Genomic DNA, 26,693 nt, shown 5'->3' with positions numbered 1-26,693 from the left:
AAGTTCGGGGTTTGTTTTCTCTTTGAGGCCTAGTAACGCACTCTCTAACAGTCTCCTTCCTTTAAGATACAATAAGACTAACACCTATTACAGTATATCTTATCGGTCTATTTTTGCTTCATATCAAGTCGTTTCTGCGCATCATTTACTCCTGTTATCTTTTAAAACCTAGCTAACCTAAATTTGCCTAATTCTTTTGAGGTAAAAAGGTCTCAAACACATTTTTATGCCAATATAAATTTGTTTTGATCTTTTAATGAATCGCCGCTGCCCTACCTACTGAAGGTTACATTTCGACCTTCACTATACTCTTAGTGAGGGCTAATGCTTAGCTTCAAAATTTGGCCCTTGGTGCTCGCTCTTTACTCATTTATTGTTGATAGAAATCATGTTGTTCTTTCAGTAACACATGTACTGAGTAGTGAAAAGCGAAATTTGAATACAGTTGTCGGTGGCTATGTTGGTATGCTCGTGCGTTTTGTTCAGAACATTTCTCAGGTTGTTTGATTTCTGATGTTTGTATGCCCTCGGAAACCTGTCAAGATGGTTATTTGTAATTAATTTTTGACTGCCATACATAGATAATTTGTTCGGGAAGTGTGTTGAGGGGAATTTTGACGGAAGTACTTACAAGCTCAGTTACGCAGAAAGAAGCCTGCTTAATAACATCGGGACAGACTTTCTTCGGATTGGACTGGATTTTTCAGATTTATATGTTCAATGTGTATTTCGTGGTTTAATTTTGAAGTTCAGGTACGATACGATCCTGAAATTGGCAATACTTTCTATTTACTCAACTTTCTACACAGTGAGCATGTGCCCGGAATTCCGCGTATCCGCTAGTAACTTTTGGTTTTTGTAGAACATTCGGCCTTGTTGAATATCTGCTATTTTAAACAATTATTTTGTCTGTAGGCTTCAGGATGAACGTATGGACATCGTGAAACTTTGTGGGGAAATGCCCATCGAGGTCATTGACAACTATAAAGTAGAGTACACTGCTGATGATTCTGAGAAGTTGGATGCATTAGGCGCCGAAGGATCGATGCCAGCAAAAAAGTTCATCGGACGACTTAAAAGTTTTGATTTTAAAGAGATTCCTGAGGAAGAGGCTTTCGGTGAGGGCTTAGAATTTCAGAAGGGTGTGATTCGGAGATTTCCAGATAGACCGATGAGGACGTGGGCATTTGGCGGAGATCCTTCTTTATCGACAAAATACTTTCATGATTTTGTCCGCAAATTTGTCAATGGTACGTATACCACTCTTACACTGTTTTACAATGCTTAGTTTCTAACAGTAATTTGACAACAAACATTGTTTCAAATCATAAATGATTGGTTCGTTTAAAAGTTTGGATGAAATTACTCGAAATACTGTTGTTAATTTGCATACGTTTACTTGCACAATATTTAAGTGCCTCACACGTTTTGCTCTTAAATATATTCAATTTTTAGTACGCTATTTTTGTGGATTAATTAACCAAAAACTAAACACCATGTAATGTCTAATGGGATATAGTAGTTTGATGTATTTGTATGTGCAGTCCAGCTATGTATAGCTGGTTTGTAAATTTGCAGTTTCGAACTAGCGGAAACCTACGTAAAATTTGAATGACTATTGTATTTCTCATTAAAACCAAGCCTTGAATAAAGCATCTATACTTTGCACTATATTCCCTTTAAAAGGTTTAGGTTTAACCCCAAAATGCCATTCCTGCAACTATCATTAGATTAGCTCAAAGCTTAGAAAATGTATATTCGAGCTGGGTTTGTAAACCGTAGAAAACCAAGCCATGGTAGTGGCACTTTTCACAGACGGGAAGGTAGTGTTTGATTTACTCTTTATTATTAATTTTCGAAGATCCCTCTACTCTAAGTGGTTACCAAAGAAACATTAAAAGACCAGGCCAAAATCGGATGTTTTCTCGGCTTGTTTAAACAGTCCTTAGACCGCCCATGTTTTTATGGCTGTGCTCGAGTCTGTAATTGGTGTCTAAACTCTTGAAATAATGCAATTTCAACGGAGGTAGAGAGAGGGTTAGAGGATGAAATCAGCCAATCAAACGAATGTCTATTTTTTTGCGCATATACACCTTAACCAATCCCGCCTTCCTTGCTGTGCTTATTCCACGAAGTCGTATTTTTAGTCTACTTTCGTCCATATTTGTATACATACTCTTTTGATAGTTCTTCCCAAGGGTGGCCCCATTCCAGCTCAGTGCAGTTTTTCACCGCTGTAGTAACCTTAGAGGGGAGAAGAAACCTTTTTATTCGATTTGACAACAAAAACGAACGAGGATACGAAATTACTAATCAATGCGACGTTATTTTGCATTAAAAGGATTAGCCCTGCACTAGATATAGCTTATGTATAAGGCATTCTTCGCCCTCTGCTAGTAATATGGTCGTACTTTATTGAATATTAATTAGATGGAATTATCATTATTTCCCGTTACTCCCATTAGCTTGTCCATTTATAAGACTGCATTGATAGAGACAGAAAAGTATTTATAAACGTGCTAACTTCATTTGACACTTTTAGTCTGAATAATCTTTATGAATTTTGTTGAGAATGCTCATATTGTATTCGGTTTCAGATGAAACCTCAAAGAATCACGAACATAAACTACTTGAGGATGAGAAGATGGTAGTGAAGCGATTCAACCGCGATAAAGTTTTGAAATTTGGCACAGCCGAATTCGATCGTCGTACGAAGAACACAATATGGTTGCGTCTATTAAAACCGTGAGTTACGGTTTTCCCTAAAATTGGCTTATTTCCCCTTCTACGATTCCTCGGATCCCCCTAGTTTCATTTAAATATTCTAAATTTGAACAATCAACCACTAAATACAACGCTAAAGATTTGCACGACCAAAATATTTCCCGTGTTTCGTAAATTTTTCAAGCTAGGTCGAATGAAACTGGTTTTCTAACCGTTAAATAACGGATGTAATATTTATTTCTCCGTTGCTACAACTGAACTTTGGTTTAAAGTTATGATAATTAAATCATTGTATGTAAAGTTTACTAGAAGACTTCATTAAATAATTTGGGCAAACTTCGTTTTAAAGTCGCGTAAAAGCATTACAATGGATCAGAACAAATTATATGTTTCTATAGACTACTAAAGTTCGGTTTCATCTTTGTACCGATTCGAAGGAAAATTGTCCTACTTTGCTTTTTTGACAGGGTGAATTATATTGAAGCAGACAACATTCTTCAAGAGCTTTCTGAAAACATGCACATCCGCCCTCCAATTGCGCAATTTCAGTAAGTCGAGTGACTTTTTTTCATGAAACTACCCTCCCAAGTAAGACCCAGTCCATCACGTAACTGCAAATGAATGAAGAGCCTATTAAGGCTAGCAAAATTATACAGCCCCAACGGATAACCGAAATGCTACTTTATCTGGCAGATCTCTACTGGTTTCTTGATTTTCTTAGTCCTCTGTAATTCTTGTCAATTTTCGATTGGTAAGATCCCTACCTAATTCGTGGGAATGGCTATCAGCAATATGGTAGTCTTTCTGAGTTAGCTGATTTATTTTTAATTAATAAGACAAACAAGCTGTATCTAAATGATGTGAAGTATCAACATTGCTGGGGCGATTCTTACTTGCAACGACTCCAATGTCACTTTATGCGCATATATTCTCTCGAGGTATCCGAAAGTAGACAGTGTTGTCAGCCGCTCATTGTCGTACAGTAATGAAACCGGATGGGTAAACCAAATTATCGGTTGTGACGTTGAGATGCAGACAATGGCTACGGTATTTACGATGGCAAAAAGTTATGTATCAGGTAAAACATCAGTTGATAAATTGTTATCCCTCGGGCACCTCCTCAGCTTATCATTACACGTTCAAAGGAATACACCGAACTGAATTCCCTCTAATTCTACAGATGCCTACTGCTACTATATACTCCACTTGTACACACATAATGAACTCCTATGAATGCATCGCAAAGGGAAGAGGTCTTAGTAGTATCCACAGAGCATTTATTTCAGCTCTCATCTAGGTCCGGAGTGAATATATACACATTTAAAAACTGAGGTGCGAATGCCGCTGCATGGACCTGAGAGTTGCTATTGGGATGCACACCAACCGCTAATTGTATGACCTCTTACTGATTGTTAATTTATGGGTAAAAATAGCTATTACTGGTCCATTTAGCTAATTGTTCGAGTTGGCGTCATAATGGAAGTCTATGAAGAATGCCTTCTTTCCGCAGATGCATTGATCTGGGACATTGTGACACTCGAAGCAGCACTTGCATCAGCATGAGCAATGACGATGATGGCACAACCCACTCAACACATTAAAAGTGGACTTGGGTGTAAATCTTCCCCTGTTGGTGCAATCACCGGTTGTGCATGATGGTTGCCCCATACACATAAGCACAAATTCGAAGTATACGATAAGTAGTATAAGAGAGGGACTCACTCTGAGACGTTCTTATTAGGAAGTTCAGCACCTGCGCCTGCCAAGTAGTGTGAAACTTAAAATGCATTTATATGTGATGATAATGATACCATAACTTCAATAAATGTAGATTTCATGTGGCAATGACTATGAAACTATTACTTCCATGGAAATGTATATATGAAACACGTATACTACCTCTCGTTCGCTGCCAGCGTCACATATACGCGATGCCCAGATTTTTCACCTGAGCCCAACGTCACAAATATGTGACCTGTGTTCCTTGTCCGTCTCTGAGATCTGTTGGCATTAACCCATGTAGCAAACTATTTGGTTGAGTTTTAAATCATAAAGTAGATGCAGAATGTTCTTGTTATAGGGAGGATGAACACATTTCATTTTAGTTTTTGAGCAGTAGCATCTAGATTGTGGTAGTTGACCTTCCTTTAAGGTCTTGACAAAAAATGCTTGAAACTAGAGCTCAATGCCTATAGTGAATCATAAACTGCCTCTTAAACCGCCCTCACTAAAGAGACTTTCCACTTTAAGTTATGTGCTGCTGATGCTTAAAATGAAATTTTAATCCCCTTGCAGACAGTCCAGCCGACTATGTCCTGTTCCAAACACATTGATGAACTATGAAAATACACATCAGAGGCGTAGAGCTAGATAGAGAATGCATGTTTTTTTCATCAGGCACTGTATGCAATGGTGTTGCAGTGGTGTTGTGTTTTAATATTAGGAGCGTCAGCAGTTTTAACTAATTGCTCCACTTGCTTTCTCTAGGCGACAATTAAGTCGTCCCGGACATAGCGTTGCAAACGTTCACCCCATTACCGTAAAGCAATGGGTCATCGCTACTACTCTTTTTTTTTGGTTTTATTGATGTGTACGACCTGCCTCTCTTAACTTTAGACTCGATAAGACTGGTCACGTACTCCTCTTCTTTGTGCCCTTCGAGACGGGACTAGTGGCGAGTGATGTGCTCAACATGATGCGTGAGTTAACTTTTCATTAGTTTATGGCTGTGCTGCGTCTGATTTCCGCTATCCAAACCTCATTGTTTTTACCTCTTCAGGTCAAAATGCGCAATGGATGAAGCAAAATAAGGTGTTCCAGTACGGAATCGGAATGCCCGTAAGCCCCTCGTAAAATAGCATTTAATTAAGAACTCGGGGATAACGTTGCAGTCGTAAAATAGGGTTTAACTTTTACGTAAATTGGAGGCCGATTCAAAAAGGGACAGTTGAAGTTGTTCTCTGATTTTTTTAAAGAAACGCAATTTTAGGGGCAGTGATGGTGGTATTTGTCATATGCAGGTTTTCACATCAGAAGGCCACTGAACAAAACATTTGATTTTGGTGGGCTGGTTGAGCATTAACTAATGCGTTTTGGTCTAGCGAATCCCCGCATTTAGCTCATGAGAGGAGCATTACCATTTTCTTTTCTCTTTTCGGATTCATGATACACAGGGCTGTTGCAAAAACACTTCCCTAAATACCTCAATTGGCTCACTATTATCATCACTATCATTGTCATCAGTACTGCTGTTAAAATGTTAAAAAACCGTTTTTTGACTTATTCTAAAAGGTTAGATTTGAGCCTGAAAATGTCTTTAGTTCACTGATGCGCCTCTGTTAGAATTGGCTCCGAATCGGTCTTATTTTAAAGTCCCAATTGGAGTCATACCAGTCCTGTTACAAAACTCGAATACGTTGCAATGAAACTGCCAAGTATTGACGGGCACAACTGCGACCCTAATGAGCACTTTTCTGCTCCCCTATATTCCTTTCCTAAGAAATCCTTATCAGATATGTAGGAAAGCTTGGTGTAGAGCGAATTTACACAGGAAGGCTAGAAATACAATTGGTTATGAATAGATAATAGATCACTACTGAAGTCACAGGAAGGTTGAAGAATAAATAGATCCTTATTGAAATTACAAGAAGGTTATCAAATTGGTAAATACCCAGAGGCCAGAAGTGTTTGAAATTTGTGTGAAGACCTTGAAAGTTCCTAAGCGAAGCCACAGGAAGATTAAGTACGAGGCAAGTGTGGATAGTGATAAGTATTTTTTCAGGTCCTTACTGAACCGATAGCAGCTCCACACACGGTGGGGAAAATTGAGCACCTCCCGGAGACAGGTGATTATGCAATGGGTGGGATGGGTCGGCGGCAGAGTAATGGGAACACGGGTGTTGGAGGGCACCTCTCGCGGGTTGGTTTCGTCGCCGTGGTGGTGGTTTGCTCGCTGGCAGTACTAGTGGCGTTGCTGCTAGTTGCGCACATCCTTGTGCGTCGGCGTGATCGCCTCAACGACTACCTAGCAGGGCCTATGTGCAAGGGCCCCCGCAAGCCCTCGGAGCGGCCTCTTGTCCCACCCGCCTCCCCCTCTGCCTCCATCGCCGCCAGTGCCGGTCGCAATGACTCACTGGAGAAGCAGCATCAAGAAACTCTCTCTTCCTGCTCCACAACTTCTCCTCCACCCTACCAGGAGACTCCTGAACAAGGCGAAAAACAGGTATTATATTGCAAACTGTTAGCTTTCCCTTGCCACGACTCAAATTCTTTGTGTCCAAAACTTAGGCACTTCCGCATAATGTTAATCGTAAAAGTGTCATGTTCTTATTATTCAACGGGTAAAACTATTCACTGACAACATTTCAGGTACACCGATTCATCTAGAGCGTCGCGGCTTATGTGACCTTTTGTAGCACTGATGAAGGGATCACTATGTTTCTGAGCTTATCCATCAAGATTAGTCGTTGTTATCACGTTCCTGTTTAAATGAAAACTAATGGCACTCTTTTCTATTCCTACAGATAAATGTTTTAACAAACTTTCAATCTAGTTTGTGAAAAGATATTGTCTCAAATGGTAATACTCGCTACTGCTGGCATGGTCCGGAGAGCAAGTCGCTCAGTGTAAGTACGAGGGCGGAGCCTTAAGCGCCTGCGCAACCAAAACGAAGAGTTCAGAAGTAGTCAAAGCATTGCAATTCACATTCCTACACACACGCTGAACTTACGGTGTTAAAAAAATTATGTTGAAAATCAGGTTATTTCACAACTAGGTCAATTTTATAACTACCTTCCTGGCAAGATGTGGCACCAACAATTCTACTTTACTATATCTGCTTTGCAAACCCGTCAGCATGACTGTGCCTCGTTTTCAATGTCTGGTAACTCTGATAGAAGCGCTGATTCTTCAACACCAATCTGGTGACTTCCTGGTCTAAAACCCGACCTTAGGAAGACCCTTTCTTTCTTGGCTAGTGGTCAGCTCAAGCCCGACATAACTTTCATTTAGCAAAATAAAGTATGCTTATTGATATTCTGGCCGCTGTCGACTTCATTTCTTTAAAGTAGAAAAATTTCATCACATCACATTCTGTTTACTTTCCGAGCTCATATTGTTTAGTCAAAGCTTTTAGTTCATTGAGGGTGTTCAATTGCTATACTTGGGCTGTAAATGTTACAGTTCTTCAGCTTCGACTGTTTTTGGCCCTGAAGTTTGATAACTAGTGAAGTAAACAACCTCATGGAGGCACCCAACCTCAAAAGCACCGAGAATTAAAGTGCATTTTTTTTTGAGCTTTTAAACACAAGGATTATTCGGTGATCAAACTTTTTACTAAAAAGACAAATTATTATCATAAACAGGCGGTTCGAAAATTGAGACCGCTAAAATGTGACTCTTGGCTCTGTTAGTCGAATGGACTATTGTCAATACCGAGTGGCCTGTTCAAGACGATCATGTAAAGCAATCAGCGGACCTCTATCGAGTGAATCCTTCGTGAATTTGTGTGTATAGGTGTTCGGGGGATAGTGCTAACTTTTTCGCAGCTGGAATTATCTTACACCTGAATGTGATTCCCATACTTTGCTAATGTAAAGCATATCCTTTCCAAAAGGAGTGTTGTGGTGAGTTTCTAGAGCCATGTTTCGGATGACTGGCACGGGTTAAAGCTTTTCGGATCTCAAGTAATTTTTAAGAGATCCTAGCAGGATAATAATCCGTATTTGACGTCACAGGTTTCTTAGACCGTTCATTTATTGGCGCAACTTTTTTTCGGAAAAAAGTGGAATAATGACTAACTTAAAACGTCTGTTAAAACTTAATACGCTTCAAATTTGTCTAACCGCCAGAAGTGTGACCTGGTGGTCAAAAAATACAAATTTAGCTGTACTGATATGACTGTCCAGCGTTAACTTTTCTACATTAGAATTTGGAAAAAAGACAAACTAAAAAGGCGCCTCCCTGTAAATGTTGGGACATCATTATCTAATGTCTCAAGTTAATTGTTGAAGAATTTAATGCTTTGCCACACACAGTATCAAAATGGTTTCGTGGAATTAGAGTGTTTTAGAACGGGATGGTACTCAAGTGACAGAAATACGCTCGAGATCCATGTCAAATGTCCATTTTTTTCTCTCATCTCAAAATTTCATTTTTACATGTATTTAATATCGTACGCAGCATAATACTGCATTGAATAATGATACTTAAAGGCAAATTTTTCCTGAAAGAAATGTAGTTCTCGAGTTTGAAACCATCCCTTTAGTAGGCCTCAGACTATTATAATAATTCACGACGTGGTTTTACGGAAAGTAGTCATTCCTCTGGGACCGCAGTTTCCCAAATAAACCACTCGTTATTTCCCATTATTCCATTTAACTCGCCTTTTTCTTCCCCTTCAAGTGATTTGTATTTACCCCTCCCTACTTTCAATCTTCCGATGAGTTTAATTGTTCATGCCTTCTATTTTTAATTAATAGCGAGCTAAGGCAGTTGTCGTGGCTCGAAATGCTGGTTTTTTTGCAAGGCCGAGTTATTGGGACTGTTTAAATATTCACAGTAAACATGAAACAGTGCTTAGACTCACTTAATGCCTCCAACTTAAGGGGTTTTCATCCAGTTTAGTGTATTGCGAAAAAATCCAACGCTGCACTGATCTGCGGTTTGAAATCTGATGTAATGTTTTGTTTTTTGATCTTAAAATATTTACCACCAAAGTGTCCAATGAAGATCATCCACCACAGCCCGTGCATTCTATCCTTCAAACAATGCACCGATTGTCATTACTTTTTAAGAATCAGTTTGTCTACTACTTAGGAAACATTTTTTAATGATTTTATGATCTTAACTTCGACCAATCCGCTTGCGACACGATTCGGTGTGGCTGGTTATCATAAGCCGATGAAGAAGACCTGTAACATATGGACGTGGGCGAGAAAAGGATGGCGTCGTATACGCATGAGGCTGGTTATCATTCTGCTTGGCTTATGAGTATAGGGTTGGTAGTGAAGGAACGCCACAGTAATGCATGATTTTTGTGTGTCCATGTAGGGTATATTTCGACGACAAATAGTAAGCACAGGAGGCTCTGAGGCCTCCACCGAATCCATGGCCAGTGCCCCCAGTCATCGCACCACCCAATTGAGTAGCAACTTGTCTTGGTAAATTGCATGCTCTTGTCCATCTCCGTCTCCTCATATCGTCCGTCTTGTTTCAACCGTTGTCTTTTAGTTTCCCTTTTATAATCGGTAATTGGTTTTTTAATTCCACATACATAACCACCTTGTTAAAGTAACATCGGAGTGTTGGATTTGCCAATTACGTGTAAGATGTCTTATTTTCATGATAGAACGCACTCTCTATTCTTGATCTTTCACTACTTTTAGGGGATATCATCACTTTCGAACACAGCAAGTTTTGATTTATGATATTGTATTTCCAAGTGCAGTTGACAAATCGGTATTATTTCTGAAATGGAGTTCATTTGTGGAATCAGTGTCGTGCTCCCTGCTAACGAATTCGTGAAATTTCTCTTTTTGTCCGTGAATAAATGCCTAGTGCGCTGGCCGTTCTAAAAGAGAGATACCTCGGCGGTGAATAGTAATGTGCTGATAATTCATTGCAATAGGCGCACCAAGATTTAATACACTACAACTGATCCACGTAACGATTCGATTGAATAGTCGGATGCTTATCAAGGTATGCTATTTCATTATTAATAGGCCAGTGATGGTTGAGATTTGACATCCATGGCGAATCTCTAATCTTCTGAGAATAGTGTCAAAGCACTCAGATTAATGTAACCTTTGGGTGTTTTAAATGGTGTTAAAGGGTCCGTAAATACGCTAACTCTCTTCGCAAGGGTTGATCTAATCAACTTTACATTCCACACTAAAACTAGGCAGTGTTAAATGGGTTTCAATCCTCTTGCGGGTAAAATTTGGGTGCGGCTTAATTATATTTACCTTCATTTTCCGAGGGTGTTATCGGGTCTGCCCCAGTGAGCTGACCCTCAGGTTGTAAATAATTTATGTGCTTTTTTATGACCGAATCATAAACAGCCTCATTTATCTCCTGATTAATAGTTAGTACATTCATTTCGGAATGCAGGAAAGTAAAGTAGAAGATAACTTCACCATAATAGTTACGCATCCGGTATGCACTAAACAACAAATCAATCCATGGGTAATTTTATCCTTTTCTTTTAAAGCAAATTCGCCGCACGCGGTTGAGGTGTTCCAAGCCCTTACTGAAGCCATCAAAGTGGAAGGCAGGAAATATTAAATCTGTAAAACTATACATCTTCTTTATGAAAATGCTACTAACTTAGAGGAGTTTTTTGAATCCCAAGTGGGAGTCTACGCACTTTGTTATTCCGAACATGTAGAATGGCTTAATAAAAAAGTAATTAGGTGGGAGTTTTGCTCTACTTAAAATTAATTTCTTTTTGAGTGAAGTCCTTTTAAAAGTGGTAGTTTTTGCCGCCTCAAGTATGCTTCACGGAGGATTTCGCTAGTTTTTACCCAAAGACGAAAATGACATTTCAGTTTTAAATTATTCGTGACTTTCTATTTCAAAAACATTCTTCACTTTCTGTTTTTTTTTTCAAATAGACTGGGGATAAGAGTACAGGTTGTCGCATTTACGCTTATGTTGCTGCGCCCCGAGCCTTCTCTGCAGTTGTAACAGGCAATATCAGTAGAGAAGATTTATTGCTAATGTACAGGAGGGTGCGAAGGCCAAGCCAGTAGCATAAACCGCGGAAATTGAATAGCCCACGCAGTTGCGTATTCGGTACTGCTGTTAACTTCTCTATTGGTTGTGACTTTTCAATAGGATTTATTTTTCTCCTCCTTTATCCATGTTTAAATCGTGAACGCCATCAAGAGCATCTGCCTTGTTATGTCACAAATGCTTTTACTTCTTGTCTCGTTCGTAAATTCAAAAAGAGTGCATTACACCGCGATTGAGTAATAAGCTAACTGAAGGCATGTCATCGGCACACTCGTTGCACACCCGCATTTTCAATGCCATTGGGTAGCTACTCTTTGCCTTACGCTTGCATGAATCCGGTTTGAGAATAGATATGACTGCAAATAGGGGCTATAGTGCAATATCTCAGCACAATAGAAGGTGCCTTGCAGGATAGTCGACGTGGAAATATGCTTTCCTCCCGTCGATTAGGCTCCATGAGCTCGCTCTTCTCGGGCGACATGTCAAGTTTTCCGTCTGTTCCAACACAGCAGCCAAGTCGAGACATTATGGTGTTTCGACGCTACCGGAGAAATGAAGAGCCTCGGAGTACAAGAAAAACGTCAAGGATGAGTATTTTACCTACTATACCCTCCTCCTATTACTCCCCGTTAGCCTCACCGTTGGCACTAACACATGGATACAACTACAGCGATGTGTTTATGGTTAAGATGTAAGATGCCTACTTTATATTCTGTAGGCGTCCTTTCTTCACTTTAAAGCGTATATCAATGACCTTAGTGTCTTTTGCTCACGTTTTCAACATCTCATGTGATGCCATCCTGACTAAACGATTTATAACTCGTTATTCGTAACTTTCTTCGCATGTCATGCTGTGTTTCTGTGCAAGCGATGGTGACGCCATCATCTGAAGCAGCAGGTTATGCCACCTTTGAAGATTTATTAGAGCTATTTATTGACCACTCAGCCTCGGTGCAATTATTCCATCTTGTCTTTTCAAGCACATTTTAGACCACGCTTTGAACACCTCTGTCACAACGCTTGACGTGATGCCCCAATGGTCATTAGTCACTGGTTCGTAATTATTTAAGACCAGAATTATCCCCCAACCATCGTACCATTTCGTTTACTTAGTAACTTCATATAGGTATTATTAATGGGTTACCACATAAAATTTGTTTGTTTTAGACATTATAAGTGTAAGCGAAATCGTAAAAATTCCTTTCGTATGACCCACACTTACGCTTTGATGAACTGAGTTTGTGCCATTTAAACTGAGTATATAAACTGCATGCGTTTAGACAATATTTTTCGTCTTCACTGAGTTCATCATGCAACAGTCGAATTGTCAAACCTGTCCTCTTTTTACCGCGCCGGTCGCTGTTACTAATCAGTGACAGGTGTTTTTTTTTCTCCACACATTTCTTGAAATCTGCCACAACGTAATTTTAACGCGCTTACTACAACTACAACCGATTCGGTTGTTGTTCAGGCACCTGAGAATACCATTATCCTTAAACCAATGGCACCCTACGTCTTTTTTACCACCTTAAGTTCAGCTAGTTTGTTTACCACACAATTTGGCACAACCGGTTACCATGGGCGAATAGAGAACACCTGTACCATATTTGTGACATCGAATCCAGGCGGGACAATGCAGACGTTGTATATGTATGACGCTAGTAAAGGTCGTGTTAATGGCTCCTAATGTCTGTCCTTAAACTTCCACATTAATATTTTTGCAACCATATTTGTGAGTGTTTTGGTTTTCGGGTAATTCCTTATTGCTGAATTGTTTTTGCCGCATTTCTCTCAAAACGTGCCGAAAATCAATCAAAAGCAGGGAACTTTCAGTCATGAATTCTTAGATTGAAGTTTTGAAGAAGACCAAAACATTGGATTTTTCCTTCGATCCAAAGCCTTAAAGGCTCTCTAGGTGTTGTAGAATAAATGCATTTCTTCAGATGTTATTATTGATTGCTGTTGTAGACGCATGAGTCCCACTGTATTTCCCATTATTGTTTGTTGTAAAACTTTCATCTGGAATATTGCACACATAAATAAGCAAAAGATTTTGTGAGTTCGTGACTTCTAGCTTAAATTTTGTGATTATTACTTGTTGTAGGAGCAATGAGCCAGTTCAAATGACCCTCGATATCACTACAGGACATCTAATTTTGGTAAGTCCGTTGGCTCACCTTTGAAGAGCTGGATCTTCAGAGACCGCAAAGTAGTATTTCCCAAAGGCAAACAAGAATACTATTCCGATGTTAGTGATAGTTGTCATTGCCTCTGAGTTATTGTCAGGGCACGAAGTAGAGATGAGGAACTACGGCAAACGAAGAATACTTTTATCTTTCTGACAGGCACCTTTTATTCTCAGTTTACGCTTTCCATCAGCATTGACGCTACTTCATAGTCCAGCACAATTTTCCTTGTATACGATAGTACAGTCTAAATTTAAGCACATGACTAGAAAATACAATGGCAGAAAATATGGAAAGAAATGTTAGGTAGAAAGGGACAGGTCCCTTGTCGTTCTCTCTCCTGGCAGATGTATGCGTCCCCTTGACTTTGCATTAGCGTCCTTGAACAGAGCGTTTTAATTCATAAAGTCGAACCATTCATTAAATTTCCCGCCACTGATCCATTATAATTCCATCCTATTCCTTTTTCCTTTACAGTCTGATAATGTTAACTCAGATGTAAATCAGTGGTGGTGCGTGCGTGTTTATACTGTGCGCAGAATGGTGAAAAGGTGATAAAATATGGGGAATACTTATCTCTTCACTGATACCACCAGGTGCTCTTGTTGCAGTCCTACATGGAGGAGCACTTGCGAAACCGTGATCGTTTAGACGCCGACTGGGAGGAGGTAAACACCTACGAAAGTGAGGAGGCGGTGCCGTGCGAATCAGCCAAGAGACCGGAAAACGCCCACAAAAATCGCGAAGGATGCCCCATTCCCTGTGAGTTTTTCCCCTCCTCCCTTCACCACGCCAAACCAACTCGTTTGGTCGCTCCGACAATCGCATTTTCTCCTAAATTAAAAGAGGGGCAAAATTGCCCATCGGTCTGTATGGGGTTGCAATGCAGAAATTCTAACCAAAATTATGTATTTTCGAATGTCTCTGGGGAGGGGGTCATGAAACCATCTAAAAGGCTTTGTTCTGTATATTGTACACCGTTTTTATACTCAGCGAATTACCCATGGTATTGATAAAAGGACCAGCCATGGATTTTACACAATGGTAATCCGATTTTTAGGACTTTAATTGTAAAGTCGTACACACGTTTATAGAGTGAATCTGAGCATTCATCAATCCTCATGTTTGAAGCAAACCAACATCTTAAACAGTATGCATAAATACTTAAGCTATCCATATGACTCGCCCAATCCAACATTTACTTCATCCACACTTTTTAATCTTATGAAGTCTCATGGTAATTTTTGCGTAATGCTTTCATTGTTCTTTTAATGTTACTTAACTGCGCCCTTCCACGAATGCGAATTTTGCTTTTATTTAGTCGTTAGAGGGACTTCAATGGCGCCTCTCATACTTTCTTGCTGTCTGATGTCTGGCTGTTGAGAACCTGTTTAAAGAAAGAAATCTTTGGACGAGCATCACATTTACCCTAGCAACTGCCAATCTTTTGCTCAACTGCATTTGATGCAGCTTTTTTCCTCGACTTGTTTATTCCTCTCTACCGATGGAAATCGCCTCTAATACGTTAGGGCCTAAATTTCGGCAGATACTTTTGTACTTAACAGTTACGCAAGAAATGTAATCAAGGAGATATCAATGGTTACGTCCGCTGTTACCACTTCTATTATCCCCCAAATATCCAGTCTGTTGACATCTGACATTCACCTCATCAGCATGAATTAGTGATCAAAGCGCTTAGAGTCTGCTCCTTCTACAGGAGTGCTTGCCCTTGCTTCGGTGCCTTTTGCCGCGTTACGGGCGTGTATGGTTCTTGTTTTATGCTGATACAGCTATGTACTTATTAGCCTTGCGTGGGCAACCCAAAAAGGCGATGAAGAATTCCGAGTTGTTTGGTCTATTGAATGCTACTGAATAAGCATAATTGCGGAGATCATCAGGGGGTTAGCATTGCCGCTCAAGCAGTCGCCCCCGTTCATAGAGCCTTTCCTGCAAAATTAACTTTTTTTCTCCTAGCTTAGTATATACAAAGAGACTTATCCAAACAAACAAAGGTTTATCCGCTCCGAAGAGACGATAAAGGACACTCAATACGACTTTTGCCTTAAAATTAAAATTAGTCGTAAATTGTAAACTTCATCATCTCACGATTTTATTTACGCTTCTTATCTAACAAAGGGTAATTAAAAAACCTAGAAATCTGCTTCATCAGATGTCTACAGCTCATGCTTTAAACTGTTCAGTTTACCGTGATCAGCTTATAATAGTATACTCCTTGTTCCATTCCACAGCAGTTGCGTAAAAACATTGATGGTTGATATGATTTAAAAATAGAAAGCAAAGAATGCCATTGTTTTAAATTAAAAAAGCTTTTAGACGTGCTTTTAACTATCTGGCATCTTAAAGAGGGGGATTGACTGCCATGTGGATGCCTACTTTCAGTCTGCCCATAGCTACTAATTAGATGTGATTTTATGACCCCGAAGTCGTTGCATTTTTCATGATAGGATCCTGTGCATTAAGTAACCTCGCCCTGGGTGGTTTGGCTACGAGTCTTGATAAGACCACCTGCCCTCCATTTCGTAATCTCCACGTAGTTTTAAGTAAGGGCAAATTTTCTGCTTTTCTGGTACTCGACTCGCCTAAACTGGGGCGAAGACAATATTTTTGAACCCTTCAAACAAGTAAGGTTGTCGCAAATAGAAGTGGACACTGTTCTGAACCCCAACGCATGGACACCCATCACAGCGACTTGACTACCTGCTATTTGAAAATGGGATATTGCTAAACATAAATGCAACTTCTGCATTTTTATGGTTTGGATGACTATCAGCATAAAACTCGAATTGAAATTTGTTTTTTACCAGTACCGTTTCACACGGAATGATTTTTCTTCGTTTTCTCGAAATTCGTAGTAAAATACCTTCTTCTAGTAAGGAAATTTCCTAATAAAAGGCAAACATTGTCCCTCCCCTATGTGACTGCTACTCCCGTCGGGGCTTAGTCGAGAAGACGAGCTTGTTTTGACACTGCCGAAATAAAGAGGCTATTTTTGAAAGTAGATTTAGAGTGGCTGGAGTTTACAGAAAGCTAAGTAAGTGACATGAAGCAGAAATAGGTTACTCGGTTAATTAATACCTTTCTGTGTGAATTATTCACTGTTCCTTTCTAGATGAGCAAACGCGGGTGATGCTCTCGTGTCGTGGCAACGGTTACATCAACGCGAGTTTAATGGTGGGATATTTATTATCACCTCTTTGGGTGAAGTCTTTAGACAGTCGACATTTCTTTGGTCGACCAGTGCACTAAAGAAAGCCCTTTGGTATTTCAGCGTTAGATTAATTCTTTGTATATCCAGGTGATGCTGATCCTCCAATGTGGCCTGACTTAGCGCTACAAAATTCCTCAAATTAATCCCTTAATTTATGTTCAATTTTTTTGCTTCATTCACGACTACAAATAAGTATTTCCGTGTTTCTATTCAGCGAATGAGTAGGAAATTAGTAGTTATTCACATTCAAAAAACGAGGTTTACTCACTTGTGCGGAAGAACCCGTGAAAGAACTGGTTGTTTTCTTGGCTAAATCGACTGTTGAGTTTTATCTGCTGTCATTTTCTCCTCTGGTATCTGAGCTTTTTATAAATTGACAAATCACGTTCGCAACGCAGTATGCCTCCAAAATTTCACACAGCAACATCTATAAATAACGCGACTTTTCTATTATTAGAGAACTCCTGCTTCCGGCCAGTTGCTAGTCAGCAAAGCAGCGTATTTTGTGGCTTTGATGGTCTATGTAAAGGCTAAAATTTGATAAAAAATAATACATGAAGAAGACAATTTGGATATTATACAGTTAGGGTGTCATATTTCAAACCACTGCATAGACAGATTGCTTTTTGCTTCTCGAAGCATCTCCGAAGGTTTAACTAGGCATATTAATGTGGAAGGTGTATCATCATGGTGGAGAAGGGTTGAAAGGCTACAGGAGTGGCTGGATGGTGTTGGATCTCGCGGTGATTAGTTAACGCCCCAGTTGAATATGTGGCCTTGTTACAATTACCAATGAGGAAATTGGATGAAATTTGCTAGGGCGGCAGCAACTCCAAGCGTCAAAAGTGAAGTATTCCATCATCCTTTGCATTTTCACCCAAACTCTTGCTTTTATAAAGTCAACTTAAGATGGCTTAAATGCACGGCTTTTTGTTTGCCACAATGCTTTCTTCTTAGTTGAATTGATGGACCTTTAGTGAGAAAAAAAGCCAAGAGAGACCATGTAGGTTATTCTAAGTTAACTTATGCTTCTAATGGAAATAACGGTTTTGCTGATTGACGTGTCTTCAGTACGACCATGACCCACGGAATCCCTCGTACATTGCGGCAGAAACGCCGTTGCTAAGCACGGTGGGCGACTTCTGGCAGATGGTGTGGGAGCAGTTTGCTGTGCTTATCGTCTGTCTCGAGCCCGAGTCTGCACTCACCCAGGTCATTGAGGACCTCTTCAATATCACCGGACAGGGCGATGACGATGTCACCTCTCAGGCTCGCTACTGGCCTCCGGAGGGCTCCATGATCTTTGGCAAATTCGAAGTACGTTCCCCTTCTTCCCTCCTTTGGTCCACTTGTGAAGCCTTTGAGGCCCTAATTTTCGTTGTTGAGGCATTCAGTTTATCTTTTGGCAATCAGCTTCACATGACTTGGCCTGTTTGGTGTGATGGTTCGGGAAGAGTAGTCGCTTACACTTAAGAACCATTTCAGAGTTGTTTTCTTGTTTTTATAATAACATTAATTCACATTATTTTCCAAGAACGCTAGCATTCTTTCACTTAACCAGAAAGGGTAAGTGCTTCCCTTTTTAGCAAAAATTCTCAACTGCGTCGTTTTCTATTTTTTATACTATTTACTTTTTAATGCATTAACATAAAACTTCGTCAGTTTAGAAGCTGCTACTTTTGACCCATAGAAGGATTTCGCTTTTAGGTAAACGGAATCAAATTTTTGGTAGCTATCTTAAGGTTTAGCAAGGTTTGGCACCTATCAGCCAATGCTCAGGTCCAGAGAATGGTTTTTTTCGGCTACAAATCTACCTGACGTGGTTTCCTTTGTCAATGCTTGGTGCTGTCTAGAAGCCATTCCCTTGTATAAATGCAAGTCTCCAAACACACGATCAAGCCAACAACGTCGGTGTTGGTGTTCAAAAAGAATCTCGCAGTATCAAAGCCTAATCTCTCATTTTGAAAGTTGGGTTTTTTGCCCACGTATTAACGAGTAGTTTCGTCTTATATTAAGTGGTAAGCATTTATTTTCCGAATCACATTTCCAATTCAGTCTACTCTTCTTGCTTTGTCATTGTTTTGGGAGTTGGCTATGCTTGAGAAACAGGTGCTACCAGTTTGTATGCTACCTGCTTCGTCTCATAAGACAAATTCATTTCTAGGTAAAACAAATCAAATTTTTGGTAGTTGAGCAAAGTATATCAACCTGGAAATGAATTTTTGTACTCAAAATCAACTAAATGTAGTTTTCTTTCCTTGTTTGATGTGGAGTCAGTCAGTAGCATATACGCTTAAGTGCTTATATTGTGCCCTCTACCAAACAGGAAACAAGGGTTTTGGTTTTAAGAAAAAATTTTGACAACATTAACCCCTATTGCAGAGTTTTCTGTGCATTAGTGGCCTACTCTGTTTTCCTCATGGCAACATGTAGCGAACTGCCATTGTTTGTGATTCCTATCGGATGTCTAACGAAATGGGCATTGCCTGTTTTTGGAGGAAAGAAATTCTAACTGAGGCACGTTTTGAGAGCCTGATGTCGACTTGAATCTTTGACGGTATTCAGCGTGGCAAAATATTTGCATGTCGATCAAAACAGCACGAGGTCTTTGTGATTAATTGATCAATTTGTGTTTTTCTGCATCAATTTAAGCTTCAGCCGTTCGTACATTCTTCTGGTTACTTAATAACCATGTTTGATTCATCACAAAATAGATAGGATTGCATGCCTAAAACCCGGACAGAATTGCTCGTTCATTCAGGCAAGGAGTTACAGTTACTTTGTCACAGTTTGTCGTTATCCATCAGTACAATGCATTTTCACCTCGTTCTTCTCCATTGAAACCCCTTATCAGACAGACTTAGTAGGAATAGCTCTTAATGCATCTCATTCACAGTTTGTTTCCTATCGAGTGCGTGCTGTGACTAGTCAATTCATCTATTTTTAAGCGTTCAATTACCTTTTTTTATTCATGCGATTTGTAAATTAATTTTGCCCCCAGTCTTAATGGCCGAGTCTGATTGCCTCCATGTTCAAGGGTGTTAATTTCAATATTTTTTGAGTGTGTGTAGATGTTATGAAAACGACTGTAGACACTTTTGGGTGTTTAGTAGGCCTCGCTTGTTTGATATAGTGTCTTTCAGAGCCTCTTCTACTTTGGTTTTGAATTTTTCACCCTTCTCCCTTCAAATTCTAGTCGTGAGTAAACGGAGCTTTCTTGACAACGGCTTATTGAAACTGTAAATAGATAAATAAATCGTTTCAGCTTTTCATGGTGGCAGGAATTCAATGTTGATACGAATTTTGCATCGCTCATTAAAAAAAGCTAGTTTTTACTGACAAAGGGTGAGCCGTAGATATTTAATTCCTTTTTGGAAAGAAAAAAAACTGTCAATTATGGCGACTTCGTCTACAGTTTTGTAATCATCATGCCTATATCTCAGTAATGTGGGTAATGACTGATTTACCGGGAGATATTTTTGACTTTACTGATCAAATGCTCGGACAGGCTGTAGAACAGTTTACAGGGTCTATTCCCGCATTATTGTCTTAAAGTAAAATATGCAAGATTTGTTTGTCATTTGGCCCCTTTTGGGCCTTCCACTTCGACGAATGAACTGGGCATGTGTGTCTCCTTTCCCCCAAGGTTCCCCATCCGCTTATTTGAGCTTCTTCATTTGTAAAGGCAAGGACAGGGCAGTGAACTCCGGGAGTTGTGTTCAAGTTTATGACACGCTTTTAGTTTGCAGCACTGATTCATGCCTGACCTGCATGCCTTGGAGAGAGAACATTACACCAATTCCCCTGTCTGTCTGCATGCATTTCCTACAAGCTAGTCCTTCCACTTAGCCTCTGTTCCAGTATCTTTTAAACTAAATGCAAAATCCTGAGAATATTATGAAAAGAACAAAGTTAAGGTCAATTTAAGCCTTGAAAGACACAGAGGGAATTAAGGTAAGCTAAGTAACTTATTCTAATCATGCGGTCGGATTTTATGATTATTGTCTAGCGTTTCGTACTTATGTCGGATGAAGGAGTCGAGCGAAGTCTAAAACAACCACCGTCAGACATAATTATTAGCACTTTGTCAGAAGCTGAAACGACAATTCAAGACGTTCTGTCTGGCTTTTTTGGTTTGTATGTTATGGTAGTTGTTCAAAAATAAGCTGTCGTCAAATTTTAAGTGATTGGTACATTAACACGTTCGCTATCAGGGTCTGGAAGGAAGACCGGTCTTCATAGCCCCGTTTTTCTCACTGTTCTGGTATGATGTCCATTGTTGTTACTTCGCCATCGATTCAAATGCATCTTCAAGAGCCGGAAGGAATGTAATTATTACGCCTTAGATAAGCACATAATCCCACAGCTGCTTTGTTGTCTAAAATTTAACCAATCTCTTTGCAATGCGATTTAATCTAACCCATTGTCATAAACCGACGAATAACATGTGTCACTTATTTGTGACAGTAAGCTCGAGCGTGATGCTAAAAGTTAATTATGTGAAGTTACTGCAACATGTGTGCTTTTATAGCGCCTCAGACATGTGAATTGTTCTTCCGTTGTCGTATTTGCTACGCTTAATCAGTTGTTGCTTGCGCTATTGAAGCACTTCCGCCCACCTTCAGATTTAATGTACGTGCTTCGCATCAATTTGTCTGGACACAATGTATTATGCAACTTGAAAGTGTTGTTGCATTAACTAAAGTATAAACGGACCACACCTTCCCAGTTCTTCTTCATTTGCTGTCTGTCGCAGATTATCCTCAGTCCCATTTGGGTTGCAGTCCGCTTGTTCATGCGTTCTTCACTTATTACTAAAAGGTAGAGACAAAAGTAGCTCTTATGTCCTACCAACTAGCCTTTTTTTGCTTGGTTTTCTCTCTTGCGGCAGTGTTCCTCCAATTTACTACTCCCACTCTCTACTTTTTTATCGTTAAGCCTCCTACCATATTAACTGGGCGTTGTCTTCCTTCGTTTGTTTGCGCATCTCACTGAGTCTACGCTCCTCATTTGCAAACTTATTTTTCCCTCATATCGTGGTGCTGGGAGGAGCAGCTAAATGTATAAAGTTATTTCGATGCATTACTACTTTCATACCCCATATGAACACACACTTTAAAATAACGCAAAAAAGCATCCTCCTGTGATCCTTAAAATGCTACGTCATAATAGTTGTACTGACCTTAAATTGGCATTTTTATTCGAGGTTTCACAATCCTCTACTAGTTACTAGAAAAATGCCACGATTCGCCTGTTGGATTTACCCGAAAACTCGGCGAACTGGATGGGTTTTTTACCTCTCACGTGGTCTCAACAAGACGTGCTGCCATGCAAGGTGGAAGAAAATGGGAGGGAAAAGGTGGAAGACTCAAGCGGAGGTGTTTGACGGAATCCCGGGGGACTGCCACATTTGGCTTCCACATTACGTGATCACATTTAGGAAGGGTTCAATCAATCAGTCGTTCCAATTTGTTAACCAATCAGCACTCAACTCTATTTGTTCATGAGTGTAGCAACAAAAACAGTTGAGTTAATAAGCCTTGGAAAATAAAGTTATGAAATTTGATATCACTTTAATTTTATCCAACTTGTTGATATAAAATATTAGTTAGAAGGAAGTTGTAACTTGTGAGCCGATTACTTCCTTCGACTATCATTCCTTTTTGAGTCAAGTGTATCGTCCGTGGGTTTATACCGAAAGGAATGGGCCACCGAAATCTTTTCTCCATATTTCACATTTTCATTGTAAGCGCGTCTGACCTCTCAGCCACACAGGCGTAGCTATCTAACATTCCATTACAGTAGGCGACCTCATTGTCCCCATGTGGTGAGGTCACCTGCATACTTAACGCAACACCGTCCTGCTTACCCCAGACTAACGTCTATTCAATAAGCTCTATAGGGCAACGGTAAAAATAGGCGATTCTGATTGCTGCCAGCAGCTGACGGAACCGGTGGCTTCTTTCTTTCACGATCATACATGCTTCTGCTTCCACTACACTTTATCTACTGCTTAACATTTCGCTGATTCTCAAAATTAGTCGAAGTCTGATTCATTCTTCAACTATACGTCCTGTAGCTCCCAATTTTGACTGGGTGATGGGGGATCTAAGTATCGTGAATAAGTAGGCCTTTTTATGCAACTGTCCTGAGGAGTTGTGTGTATAGAAAAAAGACCTAAACTACATTTCACTATCGTTCAATACGTCTCAAAGAAGAAAGCTGGAAAGGTTATAAGGGGATAAATATATTTTTCGGACCAAGAATCGTATGTATTCGCCTACGTCGGCCATTTCTGTTCCGGCAGGATATTTCAAACGTGGAAGAGATCTATGCAGGCGACCTGCAACCATCGTCAGTGATGCTTTTGCTTTTTCGTCTCAGAACACTCTTTTGTGTAAACACTGCCTTGCTTTTGTAGTGCAAATCATTTTACTCTTCAAAGTGGGTTACTTAGGCGACTGGAGGTTAAGATTAGTCCCCTTTTCCTTTTACAATTTTCGGGTTTCTCCAGGAGCAAATCTGAAGCCCTTAACTTCCCAATTTTGCCTTGAAATTCGCAAAGGCAAGAGTTTAAAAACGAATTATCTGAAAGGTCTGACTTCAAGTCACTGATGTGGCAATTATCTCTATTTGCCGGCATCTTTTGTTACCTTTTGAAAACAAGCAGGTATTTTCATACGTCTTACGTGGGAGGTGCACGATGACACAGCGCATATTACCTCTCTCGTAGGTACGACTGGTCTCGGAGCACAGACAATGCAGCGACTACATAACCCGATCCTTCTACCTAAAGGAGCGCGACTCAGGTGAGACACGCACGGTGACGCAGTTCCACTTCCTCAGTTGGCCTGAGGACACGCCCTCCTGCGAGTTGAAGACTTTGCTCGAATTTAGAAGGTACAATGGCTCTACTCTGCATCCAGTTCTTTAGTTTCCATTCGACTAACAGGCTCCCTTGCTCTGATAGTATTCATCGGTTTATGATGGTCGTTTGTGTTGATTCGAGATTGGTTGCGTTCAGAACAGTGGAATATCCTTTTGATCTGAAAACACTTACATTTTTAACTATTGAGCATCAGTTGAGTTAGCCACTTCGATAGTGCGAAAGTTGGTGTCGGTAGTAAAGCAATGGATCATCTTGATAGTAGTGGTCCCTTCTGCTTTGAGATCCTGGTAACGAACATGTCGGTTGGACGTCGAATTTTGCCGAAACCCCCTCTTCACGTGAAGCAATATAGTGTTTTTTTTTTTTCAATTTTAGAAAGGTGAATAAGTCATTTCGAGCGAAAAACAGCCCTGTGGTAGTTCACTGCAGGTAAGTTCAAACGCCTTTGAAATGCACCCGCTTTTCACAAATTTTAACTACCATAAAAACTTTTATATCCGAACTTTACGCCTACTTTTATGCCTCCGTTGTCCATGTGAGATGTTACTAAGTACTCTACAGCCTATGTTGGTATTGTTCACTTTCAAAACACTAAATGGAATTCAAGGCAGTAAAATAAATGACTAGACGTCGAAAACGCTCGAGATAAATTGTGTACAATTGAGTTGAAACAAGTTTGCTACTGCTGGTTGTGTTACCATTGGATTTTAGGTATGAGCACTGTGGAGGACGAGACTCTTCGACGGTTATTTACGTCGCATAATTGAGTCTAATACTTATGTCCATAAACCAAGTATGGAGTGGACCATTAATTACTTCGTACACTTTCGTCTTTACACCAACACAAAAGTACCTCCACGAAAATAATGCATGTAAAGGCGGTTGTTATGGCTACTAAGTGTCTCTTAGATCTTACACTGGAGACACTGAACAATCCACTTTTATATTGCTGGCGCCAGCACTTTAATTTACCATGACGGATTATAGGGTTTCATAGGAGGAGATGCCGTCTTTAGCTTGATTGCCTACCCAAGTGGGTCATTGAAATGTCCCCTCATTAAATATGCTTACAAGTCCGAGTGGGAGAAAATGAACATGTGAAACGAAACTCAACTCTTGTGCGATACGAAAACCACGGCACTGCAAATCTGCTGCCAACTTCGCGTTCGCTGTCTATTCAGTCGGTACTTTCGGTAAAAAAAGGCTATTTTAGTGGCTAAAGCTGGCGTAGTCGGTAAATGAAACGGTAGAATGAGTGATGTAACGGAACCTCCCTCTACTTGCGCCTAATTTTGCGCCCACTGACTGTGCTACCTGGGTGAAATGCCGGGAGTGTAACAAAGTCGAGGTCAGTGCTGGTGAGAGCCACGTTGTGTTGATTTTCATGAGTCCTATCAAACTCAAATAAGATGGCTACTCATGTGATGGAGGTGTTGGTGGCAAAATTCACTTCACTGATCTCACTCTAAAAGTTCTCTAGATGCGTGAGACCGATTTTCCACTAGCTTAGGTTGTATGATTAACTCTCGATGATGCATCCTGGTGACATTTAGCATGACAGGACATGCTTTTCCTTATTTTGAAAGTTTTCTAGGGGCCCTAAGCTTCGCAGTGTGATCGAAAAGTACCAAGAATGCCTCATGTAAAGTATCCTTGTGTCGACACCATTCACTAGTGCAGACTGTCTATAACAATGTTTGATTCACCAATTACAATTGACGAAGCTGAGCAATGTGAAGAAAGGTTTATCGTGTGCAGTTGAAAAGGACTATCGACCATTTACTTTGTTTTCTTTGTGAACTATGTGAGATTTTTATCTCCAGTGGGGGCTCGGATCTCTTCTTTAGAAGCTGTATGATGTCACTTTTGCGGTGTTTTCGCGAGGGGGTGGAGCCTCATTATTATAAGAATTTAAATCATAAAACCATTACCACTTTTTCCACTGCTTCACTCACCTTGAGGGGTGTTGTATAGTTGGTTTTGCGTCAGTTCATTCCACCTACTTCGGCAATTCCAGGGACGGTTCGAGCAAGACTGGGACCTATCTGTTGTTGGATCTGGTTCTCAGTCGGATCAGTAAAGGTGTCAAGGAGCTGGACGTAGCAGCATCTCTCGAGCATCTTCGGGATCAGCGACAAGGCATGATCAAATCAAAGGTAACTTATGAGTCAAGGCTGCAGGTGGGATTAAGTAGGTTATCTTGTCGACATGTTGGAAGGGGCTAAATTGGGCGTCGCACTGCGTCAGCCGTTTCTACTTTGTGACCCTTTTAAACTTAAACATACTGCAAGCTTAGCTGCTTTGTAATTGTGCTTAGGATAATTCTTATCCCCCTAAAAAGAGGATTTCTTCACTTGAGTTAACTTCGCAAATGTTTATTGCAGTGTCGCATGGCTCCAGTGGGCTAATAATACCTACTCTTTGGTTCATCAATCTTGGCTGATCTGCGGTGTGTGATTTTAGGCCCAATTTGAGCTTGTTCTCGCCGCAATCGCTGAGGAGGTAAACATGATGCTGAGCTCCGCCGCCTCCTGAGGATACCAACCAGGTCGACCTGCCTCCCCCCCTCCTTATGCCCCTTTCACCGCTGCTGCATACCACCATCACCACCATCGCCAACACCACCACATGTTGCGTGTGTATGTGTGTGTGCTGGGAGGGTGGGGTGGGAGGCAGAGATGAGCATGCTTTTGTGTGTCACCGTGCTGTTCCCCTGTCCTTTTTTCTTGTTAAGTAATTAAGCAAATAAATGTCATCATGGTCACCGCAAATTCCTTCCCTTCCCTTTTTGGGGCAGGTAAATATGAGCTTCCATTGTCCATTTAGACGGCGTAGTTGTTCCATCCCAAAGATGTGTTCTGGTTGAAGTCATGCAATATTGCCATAACAATTAGGCGGTGGGGTACTTGTGATCGTTTTCTCAGGACTTAAA

General features: G+C 40.3%; 1 protein-coding gene across 1 annotated transcript; it reads left to right on the top strand. All coding sequences in view use genetic code 11, as the record gives it.

Moving 5' to 3' along the window:
- Nucleotides 1-324: 324 nt before the first annotated feature.
- On the top strand, nucleotides 325-26,296 carry EGR_03231 (Receptor-type tyrosine-protein phosphatase-like N; the record flags this gene model as incomplete). Its single annotated transcript, XM_024492480.1, has 20 exons — nucleotides 325-463; nucleotides 499-546; nucleotides 582-753; nucleotides 916-1,250; nucleotides 2,598-2,745; nucleotides 3,192-3,272; nucleotides 5,341-5,423; nucleotides 5,504-5,562; nucleotides 6,506-6,946; nucleotides 9,775-9,884; nucleotides 13,562-13,616; nucleotides 14,255-14,405; nucleotides 16,774-16,835; nucleotides 17,944-18,189; nucleotides 20,882-21,005; nucleotides 21,087-21,136; nucleotides 23,606-23,772; nucleotides 24,137-24,190; nucleotides 25,779-25,917; nucleotides 26,225-26,296. 20 exons carry the CDS (start codon nucleotides 325-327, stop codon nucleotides 26,294-26,296), a joined length of 2,736 nt encoding a protein of 911 aa, XP_024353154.1.
- Between the last annotated feature and the right edge of the window lie 397 nt (nucleotides 26,297-26,693).

This window comes from Echinococcus granulosus (assembly GCF_000524195.1).
Source record: "Echinococcus granulosus chromosome Unknown EG_S00016, whole genome shotgun sequence".
In the NCBI taxonomy this organism is placed as follows: domain Eukaryota; kingdom Metazoa; phylum Platyhelminthes; class Cestoda; order Cyclophyllidea; family Taeniidae; genus Echinococcus; species Echinococcus granulosus.
The sequence above is the reverse complement of the archived record's forward strand: the minus strand, read 5'-3'. Positions and strand labels throughout refer to the sequence as shown.